The sequence below is a fragment of the Piliocolobus tephrosceles genome, chromosome 8 (assembly GCF_002776525.5).
Source record: "Piliocolobus tephrosceles isolate RC106 chromosome 8, ASM277652v3, whole genome shotgun sequence".
Classification (NCBI taxonomy): Eukaryota; Metazoa; Chordata; class Mammalia; order Primates; family Cercopithecidae; genus Piliocolobus; species Piliocolobus tephrosceles.
Window position 1 is genome coordinate 43,109,577 of NC_045441.1, and position 17,359 is coordinate 43,126,935.

At 40.2% G+C, this 17,359-nt stretch overlaps 1 protein-coding gene across 2 annotated transcripts; it reads right to left on the reverse strand.

The window, feature by feature from the left end:
• Positions 1-2,421: 2,421 nt before the first annotated feature.
• On the reverse strand, positions 2,422-9,303 carry SEC61G (SEC61 translocon subunit gamma). 2 transcript variants are annotated; one of them, XM_023232067.2, is made up of 4 exons: positions 9,175-9,303; positions 7,517-7,616; positions 5,911-6,013; positions 2,422-2,586 (listed from the first exon to the last, which is right to left on the reverse strand). In XM_023232067.2, the coding sequence occupies exons 2-4, from the start codon at positions 7,608-7,610 to the stop codon at positions 2,577-2,579; spliced, it is 207 nt and encodes a 68-aa protein (XP_023087835.1). In that variant the 5' UTR covers positions 7,611-7,616; positions 9,175-9,303; the 3' UTR covers positions 2,422-2,576. The 2 variants fall into 2 exon arrangements, with proteins under 2 accessions (XP_023087835.1, XP_023087836.1); XM_023232068.1 differs by lacking the exon at positions 9,175-9,303 and adding an exon at positions 8,388-8,586.
• Between the last annotated feature and the right edge of the window lie 8,056 nt (positions 9,304-17,359).

Sequence of the window (17,359 nt, forward strand, 5' to 3'; positions counted from 1 at the left end):
GTATATAGGTGCATGTATGTAAATATCTATATATACATACATATATGTAAACATATACAAGTATACATGCACTTGCTTATATGTGCACATACAATTTTGGTCTTTAAGCAGCTAATAGCTATAAATGTGACTATATGGTCTCCTTAAGCTTAGAGATGACCAAATTTTCACTGTATTTTTTTTCTTTGAGACAAATGTCTTGCTCTGTGGTCCAGGCTAGAGTGCAGAGGCATGGTCTTGGCTCACTGCAGCCTCTGCCTCACAGGTTCAAGCGATTCGCCTGTCTCAGCCTCCTGAGTAGCTGGGATTATAGGCACCCGCCAGTGTATCTAGCTAATTTTTGTATTTTCAGTACAGATGGGGTTTCACCATCTTGGCCAGGCTGGTCTCGAACTCCTGACCTCGTGAAACACCCACCTCTGCCTCCCAAAGGGTAGGGATACAGGCATAAGCCACCGCACCCGGCCTTTCACTGCATTTTTGTTTTTGAAGACATCAATTAATTCAAGATTGAAACACTGTCAACATTTCATAAGCAGGCAGAAAAATTTGTTACTGTTACTACAATAACAGACCAGAATCTCTGAACTGTGCATTCCAAAACTGATGAATACTGTTCAGCCACACTAATTAGACACTTCCCTACCTTACTGAGGATGAAAGAACATTTAAACGTGTGTTTTGCTAACAAATTTTTTAAAAAATATTAGAAGTAGGGAAATAAAGCTCAATAACTAAACATTGAATGAACAAATTGAAGCAATGCAATTGCTTTTTTTAAAAAGGTGGAATAAACTCAAATTTAAATTAGTTTGTATTTTATTTTTAGAGACAAGATCTCACTCTGTCACCCAGGCTGAGTGTAGTGGTGCAATCATGGCTCACTGCAGCCTCAAACTCCTGGGCACAAGAGATCCTCCCACCTCAGCCTCCCAAACAGCTGGGTCTACAGGTACGTGCCACCACACCAGGCTATTAAATTTTTTGTAGAGTTGAGGTCTTGCTATGTTGCCCAAGCTGGTCTTGAACTCCTGGTCTCAAGCAATCCTCCTGTGTAAGCCTCCCAAAGTGCTAAGATTACAGATGTAAGCCACTGCACCTGGCTTTAGTTTTTTTTTTAAGGGGAAAGAGGATAAGTCCCCTTTTCATTTCAGACTCTTATCAGTGAATTCTTAATAAAATTCAGAATGCCAATGTTCAAGACAGAGTGACTAATTTAGCACATCTAGAAGAGGATCTCTCACTTTTAAGTTTTAACCATAATTCTAGGAAACTTTCAAGTAGCTTCTAAACTATAATAATTTTGACTACCTGTTTAAAATTCCTGAGGTCGGGAGTTCAAAACTAGCCTGACAAATATGGAGAAACCACTAAAAATACCAAATTAGCCAGGTGTGGTGGTACATGCCTGTAATCTCAGCTACTCGGGAGGCTGAGGCAGGAGAACTGCTTGAACCAGGGAGGCAGAGGTTGCGGTGAGCTGAGATCGTGCCATTGCACTCCAGCCTGGGCAACAAGAGCGAAACTCCATCTCAAAAGAAAAAAAAAAATTAAGTGCTTACAGAAAAACTCCTACCCTACCTCAAATTCTAATAAGGAATCACCATACTTTATTTACTGTTTCTTCTTTGACCATAAACATTTATCTGATAGCACATGCTATAACTTGAATGTTTATGTCCCTCAAAAACTCATGTTGAAATTCAATCTCCAGACAAGCACAGTGGCTTAGCCGGGTAATCATAGTGCTTTGGGAGCCAAGGTGGGAGGATTGCTTGAGGCCAGGAGTCCGAGACCAGACTGGGCAACATAGCGATACCCTATCTCTACAAAAAATTAGACAGACATGGTGGCATGCGCCTATAGTCCCAGCTACCTGAGAGGCTGAAGCAGGAGGATGGCTTGAGCTCAGGAGTTTGAGGTCACAGTGAGCCATGATCTGGGCGACAGAGCAAGACGCGCATACATACATATATATAAAGAAATTTAATCTCCAATGTAATAGTATTAAGAGGTAGGGCCTTTAAGAGGTGAGGAGGTCACAAGGGCTCTTCTCTCATGAATGGGATGAAGACCTTTTGCCCGTCTATCCCTTTTGCCACGTGAGAACACAACATCTAAGCCACCAGCTTGTAAGCAGAGACCAGGCCCTCACTGGACACCAAACCTGCTGGTACCTTGATCTTGGACTTCTCAATCTCCAGAACTGTGAGAATAAATTTCTATTATTTATAAATTATCTAGTCTCAGGTATTTTGTGATACTAGCACAAAGGGGCTAAAACAGAAGAGCTCTCAGAAAGTGTAATATTTCACCAGGCTCTTTCATTTCTCTTATAAACTAAATTATTCAGAGAAAGAAACTACTATTTTCTATCACTGAAATGTGATAAGTATCTATGACAGAAAAAAGAGATATTCATTTACTTTGAAATTACTTTAATTTAGAAATAGAAAACATCTTGAAAGGAAAAAAAACCCACAAAACATACAGGCAAATTTGTATTCTGTGAGCTTCTCACACCCTCACACTTGTTCACCAGTCTCTAAGATGAAAAACTCTCTTGCAAAATGTATTCAGCCACCACTGTAAAAGAAAGAAAAATTATTACTTCTGAGCAGAGATATAATTTTAATAATAATTATTATTTGAAATGCAATATGCTATAACTTTAATGGCTCAAGATCAATTATTTGAATCCCACCTAACTTTATCTAAAGATGGCATAAAAGAATGGCACAATGAACTTTAAAATGCTGGACCTGAAAAGATGACATGGTTACTGGCAGAGGTCTGTCTAAACTCACAATGCTCATCCAGGAAATGCCATTTTCGAACAGTCTAGCCTTTCTGAACACAACAAAAAATATCAATTATATGACAGGATGGTTAGCTGAGAAGTTTTTCAATTTGATAACGTCAACACACCAGCAGAAAACAGACTGCACATGATGAGCACAAGGTACTCAAGCACCGCATCTTACCATAATCATTCCAAAATCTGCGTTAGTCATGATGAAAACAAAAATCATCTTTTCTACAGAAGAACTTCTGAGTTTTAAAAGCATAAACATTAAACCTGCATAGTCAGATACACATTTTAGTATTGTTAAAGCAAAATAATTCCATTACCAGAAGAAAATTACATAAAATAGGCCAAGCGCAGTAGCTCTCACCTGTAATCTCAACATTCTGGGAGGCTGAGGGAGGCAGGTCACCTGAGGTCAGGAGTTCGAGACCAGTCTGGCCAACACGGTGAAACCATGTCTCTACTAAAACTACAAAAAAAGCAGCCAGGCATGGTGGTGTGCACCTGCAGTCCCAGCTACTCAGGAGGCTGAGGCAGGAGAATCACTTGAACCCGGCAGGCAGAGACTGCAATAAGCTAAGATTGCGCCACTGCACTCCAGCCTGGGAAAGAGAGTAAGACTCCACCTCAAAAAAAGAGAGAAAATTATTTCATAAAATACCCCTGAGCATATACTTTAATGTTAAGCATTTTAAATGCTTATGCTATTAAATAGTATTGCTGTAACTAAAAGGCCAGCAAGTGCTTATTTTAAATTCTGATACTGTGAATATTAATTTTGACTGCTATAATTATAAAGAAAAAGAAGAAAAAAATTGTAAGAAAAAAAGATAATTCAACCCAATGAGTATTTCCCTTGCTACCATCTCCAAAATGATTTAAACAATGATTTATCCTCTTTCAAGCAGGGAAAGCAAGATTCCTTTCAGTTGTACAGCTATCATGGTATAACATGGGAAAAGAGTAACTTTTCTGTAGTGTCTCTCAAAAAATGTTTTAATTGGCTTTCACATTAAGATTAAAAAATATCTAAAGATAGATTTTTTACCTTCTTAAACATTGGAACCATTTTTTTTAACTAGAAGAAAAGTTTTCTAGGTAACTAGCTTCTGAAAGGTTTCCCGTGTTGCTCTATCACTAGCATGCAATGCGAGTGGTTATTTAGCCTCCCCATACCTCAGTTTCCTCATGAAGATTAAATGAGTTGACACACAGAGTCATGGAAAGTTCTCAATGAATGTTAACTATTATTATTGCCACCATCACCATTAGAAAAGGCAAGAATCTGAAGTTGTTCACTTAATTCAATAAACACTTATTCAGTGCTTTTAACAGATACAAGAGAGCTCTGGACTAGACTCTATTGGAGAGACATACAATATAAATAACAAGGCAGGCCTACCACACAACTCATAATCTAATGTGAAAGACGGACCTGAGTATGACCCAAGGCAGACAGTGATGTCTGGCAAAAGGGACAAAAATATAGGTTAGGTGAAGGCTGGCGAAAAAATTTGAAAGGTGCTTGTATACCAAAAAATTGGAAAAGGTGGGCTTACATGTTCTTCTGAAAGGTACAACTAAGAACAATGAAGGGTGATTATCACAGGAAACTAATTTTGTTATCATTTTAAAGAAACAATTCCTATCAATTAAGTATGTCTCATGACAGAATGGGAAGTAAGAAGAGCAGGAGCACTGAGTAGGAAAAAGAACGGACCTGACAGAGACTCTGCCACTTCTTTTTACTGATTTCCTCATTCTACTTCAGTATTCTCCCCATGACTCCACAGTTCTACAGTTGGCATTTCTCACTGGTAAAATAAAGGGACTTCTGAACTGACAAAGGAGGTATCAGTGACTTGGGCCCATCTAGTTCTAACTACTTATGATCCTGAATATCACTTTGGGGCAATTTTACCTTAATGACTATGGTACCCTACTAAGAAATCCCTCTGACAATATACATTGTTACTTGTCATTTAAAAGGCAACCTGTACCAGTACCTGGGATAAAACATCTAGTATTTAGGAGATTTATAGTTTAGAAATTTTTTAAATCATTGCTTCAAACTTAACCACCCCATAAAATCAATTGATATTACTGATTGATTTTAGATAGATTTCAATAGCATATGGAAAGTTCTCAATGAATGTTAATTATTATTGCCACCATTACCATCAGAAAAGGCAAAGAACCTGAAGTTGTTCACTTAATTCCACTAACACTTATTCAGTGCTTTTAATGGATACAAGCACTTGAGGTAGATCAGTGCTTACCTGATATTATTACCAGGTAATAACAGATTTTATTAGCTCCAAACAGTGGATGAGGCTGAGATTAAATGCATACAAAATTACAGAGTAAGTAAGTACTAAAACCCATACTAAGTCCTTACCCTAAACTGAATTACCTAATTGCTAATTGCTCAATGCCACAACATGTCCCAATGACTTATAACGAATTTAAAAAGCAAAATTATTTGGAAACAAATAGTGATCCCAATGTTTCTCAGCCTTTTTTGCCTCCTAATATACTTAAAAGTTATGATATTCTCCCATCAGTATTAATGGCTCATTACAGTAACAACTTTCACTCGTATTCTTATCCAAATTGTTTCTGGGGCCTTACATGACTTAAAGTCATAATCCAAGTAAGAACTGTTATCCCCACTGAATAAACTGGGCACAGAGAGGTGAGGCAAATTGCCTGACGCTAGGACACCAACTGTATAACAAGAAAAAGGATTTGGATCTAGGCAATCTGGTCCAGAGTTAGAATTCTATCATAGCAGTGATTTTTGGATGGGAAGCATTTCCTCTGCTCCTTAGAGATTAACAAGATAACAGCACAAAGAGGACTTAGGTTTCAATGCTGGCTTTGTGGCATATGAGTGTCTTTAATACTTTCTTGACTCTATTTCTGGAAAGATCATTTAAGATCTAAAGGCGCTCAATCATCAGGTACTCATAAATATCAGTAGACTCCAATAGCACTAAAAAGTCAAGAGATACATCTCTGTATTAACGAAATAGCAGGCTGTCATCTCAAATGGTTTCAAGTTTCATTCAATCCTAGTCTATTTCATAAAGTTTACTTACACAATGATGTTATTAATAGGAATATGGATCAATTTCACAAAGAAGCCAATGAATCCCATTATAGCAAATCCTATTGCTGTTGCCATGGCAATCTTCTGGAATTCTGCATTTAAAAACACGAAATTCACATATTTTTTGTACTGTCACTGAAAGTATGGGAAAAAAACTATCAGCAATATTAATGAACTTAACTAGTATATATTTCTCCTGTTAATAGATATATAACTTAAAAATAAAAAGGTGAAACTGTTAACAGTAAACAAGTTGTTTGACAGGTTTTAAAATTTCCATGTTTTGTTGATATTTAAGGAAACATAACAGTGCATGTCTGTGCTAGTGAGTTCATCAACAAGTACTGAAAATATTTTCTCTTCTTAGCAAATGACCAGAAAATACCGAAATAAGGACATGGATGAAAAAATATACATTATTTTTCTTAAGTTTTAAAATGTAACATTGTAATTTTTATTATACCATATCGATTATACAGGCAGAAACATACCTTTTTCTGGTACATTATAAACAATGGGCCCAGTGCCTTTGCTATTATGATGAAGCCAAAAATAAGGCTTGAAAAATCAAGTTGGGCTGGGCACAGTGGCTCATGCCTGTAATATCAGCACTTGGGAGGCCGAGGCGAGCAGATCACCTGAGGTCAGGAGTTTAAGATCGGCCTGGCCAACATGGTGAAACTCTGGCTCCACTAAAAATACAAAAATTAGCCAGGCGTGGTGGCAGGTGCCTCTAATCCCAGCTACTCAGGAGGTTGAAGCAGAACTGCTTGAACCCAGGAGGCAGAGGTTGCAGTGAGCTGAGATCGCGTCACTGCACTCCAGCCTGGGCAACAGAGTGAGACTGTCTGAATTGAGCACTATTTTATAAAACATTACACTGGTAATGTTACCATTTTATGTTACTTCCTAAGAGAAGCTTTCCCTGATCTCCTGACTTGGTTAGTCCTCCTATTATGTGCTATCAAACTTCCTTCTAGTTATCTTCCATAATACTTACCACAGCAGTAATTAAAAAACATAACTGTAATAATTTGTTTAGGACAGTCTTCCTTGATAGAGTCTAAGCTCCATGACAGCAAGGACTATTCCCTTTATTATAAATTACATTACATACATGTTATATTCTCTAGTATATTACCAGCTCCTAACTCAATGAATGAATACAAGTAGATAAATTTAACACATGAATCATGATAAATAACAAAATTAAATTTCTAGTTTGGCAAAAACTAGATTGTTGGTTTCATGTTAAGGTTTTGTTCACTGGGGTGGGAGTTCAGTAGGGAGACTTCAAAGCTTTTCCAAAGAGAAAATATGTCAGATACTAAAAGTCATAAAATATTATTAACTAAAATGTTACATAAGGCTGTGATAAATAATCTTACACCATTTGAAAATACATAAAACAAAAATTTAGACAAGAGTAAAAAATTTAGGAAGAAGGGACAATGTTAAAAAGCCATCGAGCAGTATCAATCAATAAAAATGTTGGCGAAAGTAATGCAATGGCTATTAATCAAGAAGATGTTAATCAAACAAAAGGCTTAGAAAATGCAAAGATTTAATTTATTTTCTCATAGTCAAGCAATTACCTTTTCTATCAGGTTTAGTGCATCTTTTAACCAGCCGAATGGAGTCCTTTACAAACTGCCGACTTGGCTCAACAAACTGCATTACCTGATCCATGACTGCCTGTTTAAAACAAAGATACTCACTGGTATTGGTTATCATACAATAAACACTTACTCATTGATATCAAGATGTAAATGAGACCAGTCAATGAATTCACATCTAACATGGGTCAACTCCACCTCCTAAAATAAAACAAAAAACAAACTCCAAAGCCTAAATTGATACTATTTTTGTAAATTTCAGTTAATTATCAGATCAAAGGCAATAAGAAAAGCACAGTTCTTACTCATGATATCTTCACTGACAAAGAACAGCACACGCAATATAAAAAGCCAATCTCTATTAAGAGGTTAAAAAAGGTTAAGCAATTGATAACACATCCATTCCTTTTCTGACTCTGCAGTCCCACCCATTTCTCATTCTACAGTCCCCTCACCGCTCCTAAGGAACCATCAATGTTGAGATCCAACAATTACTTTCCATGTTTTATTTTAAACGATGCAGAAGCCAGTGTCTTGTACAGTGAATGCCAACTATGGTGCTGCAAGAGTCTAGAATGGAGGCAAACGTGAATTTCAACCTTGATTTTTCTAAAACGTGCCAATACAACACACTTTTCTAAAGTACAAAGAATAGCTAAAGCAAGACGCAAATTCTGAGAAGATACTAGCTAAATTCCAAACTTTTCTATTTGAACACATCTTTTAAGGAAACAGGGCTATATATTTTACTATATATGTTCTTTAGAGGAATCTATTACCCAACAGAAATGTCATCCGATGTTAGCTTTGAGAGCCACTGCTATAGAAAGTAAAGAGATCAAAGTGTTACTTGTATTTTCCTCCATTTCCAGTACTCAGAACAGTGGCCGGGTGGTAGTTCAAATCACTGGCTACGGAGTGTAAACCTCTGTAAGCCCCAGTTTCCTCACTTAATGTAGGCTGTGGACAACGAAATGAATTAATGCCAATGAAACACCAGGAATTCTGCAACGTTCTGGGAGCAAAAACACAGTAATGTCTGTTTTCTCAGTATTTCACTTAACTTTGCTCTTGAAATCCAAAGGGCTTAAACTTTTTGTAATCATAGTTATCACGAAGGAAGCTAAGAATTATTTATCCAGAAAAATGCACGCTACACACAATACCGCACTCAATGTCAGGGGTGGAGACCCAAAAACCAATTATGATCTCTCGAACTAGACTCTAGACCACTGCTCTCACTTTAAACTACGGGAGCGGGGGCAGGGCCAGAGCTGAGTACAGCTTTTCCCAGACAGGACTCCACACTCGCACACAGAGCCAACCCCGAAGGGATCGGGCAGCAGGACATCATCTTTGGCTGCAGCACAGAAGACGCCGGGGCAGGACGCTAAGCCCTGGAACGCCGCGGGCCGGCGACCCCGCTAGCCGGGAGCCCGCGGCCCTGGGTTTGCCTTTCGGCAGAGGCCGAGTTGGTGGGATGTCTACGGCCAGACCCCGGGCCCAGACTTGAGCCAGGGGATCACTCATCGCCCGCCCCGCGACGGCCGCCCTGGAAGACACGCCGGCTCGCCCCCGCGAGTCGCAAAGGCGTGGCCGCCCGGTTCGCCCGTACCTACCGGCGGGAAGAAACTCACCTGCCCAACCGACACCTAAAATGCCAGGGACACGTAGCACTGGAGCAGACTGATGCAGGCCCACCGGAACCGGAATCCGGGTTTCTGCCAACAGCCCGCCCACTCCTCCGTCCTATTGGTTCCTTACTCGAAACCCCAGTGCGCAATCGCAGCGCGACGTGCGTCCCGGCCACGCTTCCCGGAAGCGATGCGTTGCGGAGCTCGTTGGGGCGTTGGTTTTAGGAGTGTCGCTAGCGTCAGCTGTTTTTTCCCCGGCCGGGTCCGGGGTTACCCCACCAGCCCGACCTCAAACCACTCGCGTCCACAGCACGAGCCCCAGCGGCCTTGCGCGGTGCTTGCTCTCTGGTAGCGGCTGACTAGGTAAATCCTAAGTTGTGTTTTTTTTTCCTGCGGTCCAGCTTGTTGTGTGTCCTTAGGGTACATACTTTTTGTATGTATATAATGTTGGTCGAAATGAAGCTTATGAGCAATACAACGTTATGGCCTAATTCAAAATAGTATCACCACCCTAAACTTTGACTTTGGCTGTCATTCACGGTAATGAATGCCGCTGTAATCGAGGCCGTACTTTGTCAAACGCTAGGTTTGGTTACGAGAGTGGTCGTAATGTACACACAGCTCCCCACTTATCCACAAGGATGCATTCCAGGACTCCCCGCCCCCCCGGGGCTGAAACCGTCAGTAGAGATGGGGGTTTCACCACATTGGCCAGGCTGGGCTTGAACTTCTGACCTCGCGATCCACCCTCCTCGGCCTCCCAAAGTGCTGGGATTACGGACTTGAGCCACTGCGCCCGGCGGCCATATTTCCTTTTAGCAATGGAGCATAACTGGATCTGAGGAACAATATAACTCTGGAGTAGCTGATAGAACATTAAGAGGTCTTACAACTCTCAGTGCTTCTTAAACTTCAGTAACTGAAATCTCCTATTAAGTTTTTTGGTAAATGAAATTTGTAACCCCAGAACCTCCAGATACTGATTCAGTGGGTCAGGGTTAGAAGCCACACACCTCCCTATATGTGACTGTAGGTGGTCCGTACACACTACACATACTTTACCTTAGCCTTAAGAGTCACTTTTAAATTCTGAACGGACTGAGATGCGTTTGACTAGTTCTTCCTCCCTAGCACTTCAGCCCATGTGTCATCGTTTAGAGGCCTGTAGTGACCATCTAAGGCAATCCTGTCTATCTCATGCTCTTTTTTCCTTTTTCACAATATCCTCTTCATTTGCTGCACAGCATTTGTATTAATATGTATTTATTTACTCCTCGGTCCGGCTCCCTACACTGTGAATCCCCTTACTAGACCATAAGGTCCAAGTGGGTATAACATATCTGGGTTATTCACAGCACCTAGTAAAGTGTTAAACACAGTAAATGCTCAGTAAATAGTTTTCAAAAAAATAATTCATTCCACAAAAAACGTAAAATCACATGTTGGCAAGTTCACCCCAACCACCAAATGTCTGAGTTCACAGTATTTTCAGCAAAACACAGAAAATCAAGTAACACATACAGTGGTTCCCCTTATCCAAGAAAATCTGATTCAAAAAGAGATGTGTACCAGAAGGTAATGTGACAGAGGCCACATTCAAATAACTTTCATTACAGTGTGTTGTTATAATTGTCTACTCACCTGAGTTCGGGAGTTTGAGACCAGCCTGACCAACATTGAGAAACCCTGTCTCTACTAAAAATACAAAAATTAGTCCGGCATGGTGGCGCAGGCCTGTAATCCTAGCTACTCGGGAGGCTGAGGCAGGAGAATTGCTTAAACCCGGGAGGTGGAGGCTGCAGTGAGCCGAGGTCACATAACTGTAGTCTAGCTTGGGCAACAGAGCAAGACTCCGTCTTAACAAAAAAAAAAAAAAAAAAGCCGATAACAGCAGATCTGTGCAAAAATACGAATCAACCAGAACTCTAATTCTTGGTTACTAGGAGTGTAGAATGGCATAAACCTTTGGAAAAGTTTAGTAGTTTATCATAATACGAAGCATATATACACCAACTATGGGTCCGCAATTTCAATTCCAGGTACTTATTGAAGCTATATGAAACTAAATTCACAAAAAGACTTGTACAGGAATGTTCATAGTAACTTTATTCATAACAGAACTAAAAGCAACTGGGTACCATCAATAGAATGAATAAAGATACAGGTATAGTCCCACGACGTAATAGTACTCCACAGCTAAGGAAAGAAAACTCTGCCACAACACTGATGAGTGACAAACATGGTGAGTGAAACAAGTCTACACTAAAGAATGCACAGTGTGCAGTTCCATTTGCAAGATGTTTTAGACAAAGCAAAAATAATGAATGGTGGAAAAAATCAGAACAGTGTTTGCCTCCGGGTACAGATTGAGAAAGCAGGTGAGGGAACTGGGGAGTGAAAGTAACACTGTAACAGGTCTCAGGGTTTCACAGGGGTCTTAGTCAATGTGGGCAGCTATAACAGAATATCATAGAGTGCTGGCTTACACAACAAACATTTATTTCTCACAGTTCTGGAGACTGGAAGTCAGAGATAATGGTCAGGTTCTTGTAAAGGCTTTTCCTGGTTTATAGAGAGCTACTTTCTCCTTGCATTCTCACATGGCGGAGGGCGGAGGAAGAGAGAAAGAAAGGACCAGCTCTCCTTCTCTCCTAAGAACACTAATCCCAAAGTGAGGATTCAGCCTCCTGACCTGATTACCTCCCAGAAGCCCCTCCTCCAATTTGGAGGCACACAAACATTCCATCCATAGCAGCAGATCTGTGACTTTTACCTCAAAAACAAAACAAAACAAAAAAAACTCAACAAACATTGAACTCTAAATTATACAATTGTCGATGCATTTAGGAGGGAAACGTACAGGTATCTACAACTTATTTTTATTTGAAAAAGGGCAGGTTCATGGTTGGAGGAATAATATGTGTTAGAGGAATTGTTTGTGATAATGCAAAGACAACAAAATGTTAAATGTAGACTTAGTTGTGGTGTAAGATGTTCATTGAATAATTCTTTCAATTTTTCTGTATGTTTAAAAATATTTATAAGATGGAAAAAAGTCAATATATAGATCACCAAATCAAGTTTTAAAAATTTTGACATGAATTGTACTGAGTATAAATTGAATGTATATATAGCAGAAATTTTAAATTGACCCTCAATTTAAAAATACATGAAATATTAATAACATCATTTGAGATAAGCTGAATTAATATTCCATTTATATTCTTGAATCTCTGCCTGAAGCAAGAAAAAGTTTAAGAAGAACTATGGAGATCCAAGGACTCCATAGTACCTGTCTTTTTGTTTTGTATTACTTCATTTAGGTATTATGACAAAGTGGAAAGAGCTGTATCTTTTGAAAAATGAAGCTGACACAGTGGTTGAAATTATGAAAGTGTCAACAGTTCCCCAGGAAAAATCAAAGACCGGACCTAGATACAAACATAAGGAGTCTTTTAGACAGGAATATTTTAAGAGTTAAATGTGATGAGGTCAAATAAAGTTTTCTCCCCTCCTCAAACCCTTTTTGAAAAAACAGGATTTTAAGTACTATAAAAAAAGTTATTCCATCTTATTTAGTTAAAAATGCAATAACTAGAATAGGGTGGTGAAGTTGACGTGGCAGATTTAGATATCACAGAATTAGTTGCCAGTGACTCTATGTTTTCAATTACAGTAAACAGTTTCAATTGACTACTTCCTCCTGAAACTCACTGTTCCCTTTACTTTATGATCATTTTCTTAAAACGAAAACAAAAACCTTTTCTGAATCTGCCTAATGGACTTCTTTCCCTGCATTGTCCTGTATTAGAGAAGTCTAACTGTTCCAATACACATAGCCACCCTCTGGGCTGGCCAGATGCTGATTTCTGCCCAGGCCAGTCTCCGCGGATCTGATGCAGGGCTGTGTCCTTTCCACATAGTAAGTCTCTGGGGATCTGACGCAGGGCTGTCTTCTTTCCACACAGTAAGTGTCTGGGGATGTGGCACAGGGCCGTATTCTTTCCACACGGTTGTGCAGGGTTTCAGGCTCCCCAGGGTGCAGTGCTGCCTGTTAAGGGTTCTTAGTACATTTCGGGAGAAAACAACCCAATTAAAAAATAAGCAAAAGATCTGAACAGACATTGCATAAAAGAAGATATACAGATGGCAAATAATCATATGAAAAGGTACTCACCATTACCTGTCATCAGGGAATTGCAAACTGAAACAACAATGAGCTACTGTTGCAAGCCTATTTGAATGTCTAAAGTCCAAAATACTACATCAAGTGCTGGCAAGGATGTGGAGCAACAGGAAGTCTCCTTTGTTGCTGGTGGGAATGCCAATGGTACAGCCATTGCGGAAGGCACGTTGGCAGTTTCTTACAAAGCTAAACGTAGTCCACCATACTATCCAGCAATTGCACTCCTCTGTATTTAAATCACAGGAAGATTTATGCTCACGCAAAAACTTACACACAAATGTTTATAGCGGCTTTATTCACAATTGCCAAGACTTGGAGGCAACCAAGATGTCCTTCAGCAGATGAATGAATAAACAAACTGTGATAAACACAAACAATGGAATATGCTAAAAGGAAATGAGCTCTCAAGCCATGAAAAGACAGGGAGGAACCTCAGATTCATACTGCTATGGAAAAGAACCAGTCTGAAAAACTACACACTCTGTGATTCCAACTATATGACATTCTGGAAAAGGCAAAACTGTAGAGACAGTAACAAGATCAGTGACTGCCAGGTCTTGACGGGGTTGAGGGAGGGTGAGAGAGAGGGAAGAATAGGTGGAGCGCAGGGAATTTTTAGTGCAGGTGAAACCATTCTGCGTGATGCTACAATGGTGGATACATGCCATTATGCATTCGTCAAAGCCTAAAGAACTATACAGCGTGAACTCTAGTGTAAACTATGGAGTGTAGTTCATAATAGTCTATCAATATTGGTTCATCAGTTGTAACAAGTATTCGCTAGTACTATATTAATAATAAGGAAAACTGCAGGAAGGATGTATAAAGGGTTGTGGTGCCTCTCTACTTTCTACTCAATGTTTCTGAAAAACTAAAACCCCTAAAAATAAAGTCTGTTAGTAAAAATTAGAAATAAAATATAAGATCCTAGCCGGGCACAGTGGCTCAAGCCTGTAATCCCAGCACTTTGGGAGGCCGAGACGGGTGGATCACGAGGTCAGGAGATCGAGACCATCCTGGCTAACATGGTGAAACCCCGTCTCTACTAAAAAATACAAAAAAACTAGCCCGGCGAGGTGGCGGGCGTCTGCAGTCCCAGCTACTCGGGAGGCTGAGGCAGGAGAATGGCGTAAACCCGGGAGGTGGAGCTTGCAGTGAGCCGAGATCTGGCCACTGCACTCTAGCCTGGGCGACTCCGTCTCAAAAAAAAAAAAAAAAAAAAAAACAAGATCCTAGGAGAGGGAGAGAAACTAGAGTCATCTCATTGCTTCCTTTATGCTCTGTCTGAAGTGACACCCAGCACCATCAGACTCCTGCATTCTTTCCCTCCACTACCAGTCAATCTTCTTTTTTTTTTTGAGATGGAATTTCACTCTTGTTGCCCAGGCCGGAGTGCAATGACACAGTCTCGGCTCACCGCAACCTCTGCCTCCCGGGTTCAGCCGATTCTCCTGCCTCAGCCTCCCAAGTAGCTGGGATTACAGGCATGTGCCAACACACCTGGCTAATTTTTGTATTTTTAGTAGAGATGGGGTTTCTGCATGTTGGTCAGGCTAATCTCAAACTCCCGAACTCAGGTGATCCTCCCACCTCAGCCTCCCAAAGTTCTGGGATTAGGGGCGCAGGCCACCACTCCCAGACGCAGTCAATCTTTTTGTCAAGATGCTAGGAAGCCCGGTGCCTTTCCCAGAACAAAGCAGTTGACAGAGTCCAGTTTGACCACAAACCTTGTTATAACACGTTGACTTATTTAAACAAGGTAAGGGATTCTGGCTTCTTTACTGTATCCCCTGGAGCTGTATGATGAATTACGATTTATGACCGCATGCAGTCACTTTTTTACATTATTTGAGATATGGAGGATGTTACGGACTGAACTGTGCCGCCCCCAAAATTCACATGTTGATGGCCTAACTCTAAGACCTCAGAATTTGACTGTATTTGGAGATAAGGTCTTTTCTGTTTTTGTTTGTTTGTTTGTTTTTGAGACAGGATCTCGCCCTGTCACGCAGGCTGTTAGCACTAGCTAACACAGATCACTGCAGCCTCAACCTCCCGGGCTCAAGTGATCCTCCCACCTCAGCCTCCGCAGTAGCTGGGACCACAGGCATGTGCCACCACGCCCAGCAAATGTTTTTTCATTTTTTTTTTTTTTTTGTAGAGACAGGGTTTGGCCACTGGAGATAAGGTCTTTAAAGAGGCTATTAAATTAAAATGAGAGGCTGGGCATGGTGACTCACACCTGTAATCCCAGCACTTTGGGAGGCTAAGGCAGTTGGATCACCTGAGGTCAGGAGTTCAAGACCAGCCTGGCCAACATGGGGAAACCCCATCTATACTAAAAATACAAAAATTAGATGAGCATGGGGTCGCACCGCCTGTAATCCCAGGTACTCAGGAGGCTGAGGCAGGAGAATTGCTTGAACCCAGGAGGTGGAAGTTGCAGTGAGCTGAGATCAGGCCACTGCACTCCAGCCTTGGTGACAGAGAGAGAATCCATCGCAAAAAAAAAAAAAAAGTTAAAATGAGGCCAGAGGTGTAGGCTATAATCCAATATGACTGGTGTTCTTATGGACACAGATACACAGAAGGAAGGTGATGTAAAGACACCAGGAGAAGATGCACAAATTAAAAAGAGAGGCTTCAGAAGAAACCAGCCTTGCTGGCATCTTGATCTCAGATCTCCTGCTTCCAGAACTGTGAGGGGATAACTCGCTGTTGTTCAAGCTTCCCAGTCTGTGGTATTTTGTTATGGCGGCCCTCACAAACCCACATAGAAGGCAAGCTTTCATTTCCTTTTTTTCCTTCCTGTTTCCTAAGAGAAATATTAACAATTCAAGTGAGTGTAATTTTTGGGCACACACAGAGTAATCTCATAGGAATATAAAAATCAGGAAGTATCCTGTCCTATTGCTGCAATGTGGAACTAATCTTTTAGGAAGAGCGCTTTGTGAGTACTCACGTGAGGGAAAGGGATCAGATCACAGTTTTGAAACTTCATTTTAATACTTATTTCTTAATCAGTTAAATTTTATTGTCAAGTATTTTTCTTTCAGGAGCTTAAGGACACGGTGTTTCCTGAGTTTATGCATGCCTGAATATGCCTGTCTGTATACTTTAGTGATGTGGGTGCATATAAATGTGGGCATCACTTTCTTTTCTTTATAATTTAGTTGAAAGATAAATACTCCATTACATCCTAGCACTCAGTGTTTCAGAGGGGAAATCTGATACTACCTCAGATTGTCCCATCCTTGTCCCCTTGATGTGATTAAAGCATTCTTTCTCTGCAACTGAGATTCAGTGACAAACAGGATCTCAGTGAAAAGTGACATTCTATATCATTTTTTCCCGAGACTGCTCGATTCTTACTTCACTTCAGGGAAATGTTGTATTCTTGTAATATGTTTTCTGTTTGATCTGTTGGAGTATCTGTTTAAGGTGACTACCCTTTTGTTAGCTTTTCTTTGTTCTTTTTATATTTTCTTAATTGTGTTACCTTAATTACACCTCTGTACGCACCTTGATCAGCTCGTTTTTAAATTTTTTTTGTACTTAATTAACTCCGTTTTTAACTACTGTGTTTCTTACTATTTTAAATTTATTTTGTGATGTTATTTTGGTTCTCAGTTTTTTCCTTAGTGGGACCATCTTCCATCCTGTTTCATTCTATTTTTAGGCGAGTTCACTGATGGAGAAGCGTTTTGCAGGGCTCATGCCCTGAGACCTCTCTGGTTGCAGAGAGTGGCCATGGAGGCCTCCTGTCTCCGAGCTGCCTCCTCACCAGGCTCCTCATCTGGCTTCTGCATGCGACCACCACCTCTTGATATATTTATTTTTCAGTGGCATATTTGTATAATTTAAATTTAGTAGATCCTTTAAGAAAATGTATGTTATAAAAGTTTAAAACTCAAAACTGAAGAGAATATAATCTTGTCATGGGTTTTCTTGCACATTCAGAGCAAGAGGCTCTGTCTTCTGCCTCGCTGTTTGCTGTGTGGC

Bases quoted from the DNA above. Each gene is read 5' to 3' on its own strand.
- SEC61G (XM_023232067.2), bottom strand. From the start codon at position 7,610: ATGGATCAGGTAATGCAGTTTGTTGAGCCAAGTCGGCAGTTTGTAAAG. The intron at 6,014-7,516 runs GTAATTGCTTGA...TTTTAAATGCAG, and splicing joins CACTAAACCTGATAGAAAAG to AATTCCAGAAGATTGCCATG.